This window comes from Portunus trituberculatus, chromosome 24 (genome assembly GCF_017591435.1).
Source record: "Portunus trituberculatus isolate SZX2019 chromosome 24, ASM1759143v1, whole genome shotgun sequence".
Lineage (NCBI taxonomy): Eukaryota > Metazoa > Arthropoda > Malacostraca > Decapoda > Portunidae > Portunus > Portunus trituberculatus.
Genome location: NC_059278.1, coordinates 9207913 through 9209221, shown reverse-complemented (window position 1 = coordinate 9209221; position 1309 = coordinate 9207913). Strand labels below are relative to the sequence as shown.

Here is a 1309-nt window from a genome sequence, read left to right as displayed (position 1 = left end):
GTTCTCTTTCTTCTTGGCGAGTCTCTAAAATTAATACCCGTTTTCTTTGTCAATTCGTCTTGCAGGAGTTACTAAAATTGGTAAATGTGTGGCATGCTTGTGCAATTCATTTCATCAGGCGCTGTTATTGTTGGTCTTTCCCTCATTTGTTTCAGGCTTGTCTCGTCTTGTTCTTTGTCTGTGTTTAGTTATTTCTGCCTTTCTTTCAAGCTTGTCTATTTGTCTTATCTCAGTTCGTATATGCATGTGCCCAGCTAATAGTGTATCTCTCTCTCTCTCTCTCTCTCTCTCTCTCTCTCTCTCTCTCTCTCTCTCTCTCTCTCTCTCTCTCTCTCTCTCTCTCTCTCTCTCTCTCTCTCTCTCTCTCTCTCTCTCTCTCTCTCTCTCTCTCTCTCTCTCTCTCTCTCTCAGCCTGCTTACCGTATCCTTTCCTACCTTCGTGTATTTGAATATTTGTAACAGTTTTTCTTTCTGTCTGTCTGTCCAACGCTTCTCTGTCTATCCTCTCTTCCACACAGGTATATACCTGGTTCTCCGTCATTCATTTCTGTTTAAGGTGTCTAAGTCATTTCATCTATCTATCTGTCCGTCTAATGTGAATATAGCTTCAAACACCACCTTCATAACCACTACCGTTACGACTACCAATCATTTAACACGACCACCTGTACGACCACCACCAAACACACTCACCAACATACAATAACAATGAAAATACTCACGAGAATGCAGGAATACACTGCTGACCGCATCTTCGAGACAGGGAGGGAGGGGGCAGACAGACGAACAGGCCGAGAGACACACCACGCACACGCACACGCACACACACACCACAGAGTCCCGATGCCCAATGAGAGGTCCGTGGTCCATCCCCCCTTGAGGTCATCTTTGGTGGGCGGGAGGTTTGAAGGAAGGGGCTGAGAAAGGGCTGGTGGAGGGAGGAGCTAAGGGTGGGAACATAAGGCAGGAGGTCGTGAGGTGGTGAAAAAAAAGGCAATCTGGAGGACGAAAAGTATTACGCAGATGAGGAAGAGTTGTTGGGAATGGTTGGTAATGGATGGATGAAAGAGAGAATGGGAAATGTGTGAGAGAAAAGAGAACTATAGATAAAAAGTTAGTAATTGTTATGGATCGGTAAAATATAAAGAGAACAAGATTATTCTACGCAGATAAGGAAGGGTGGTTGAAGAATGGATGATAATAGAGGGACTTGTGAACGAATAGGAGTACGTGAAATAAGAGGAAATACAGATAGGAGGAAGTAGTGGTTAAATATTTAAAAAAAAAAGTAAGAAAGAGTAAAGAGGAA

General features: G+C 43.5%; 1 protein-coding gene across 1 annotated transcript in view; it reads right to left on the bottom strand.

Annotated features, from left to right (window-relative positions):
• Nucleotides 1–839, bottom strand: part of LOC123508424 — a 19141-nt gene extending 18302 nt beyond the window's left edge. Inside the window, exon 1 of the mRNA XM_045262163.1 lies at nt 723–839. Coding sequence (XP_045118098.1) covers nt 723–752 — 30 coding nt within the window. The 5' untranslated portion in view covers nt 753–839. The remainder of the gene's footprint in view (nt 1–722) is intronic.
• Between the last annotated feature and the right edge of the window lie 470 nt (nt 840–1309).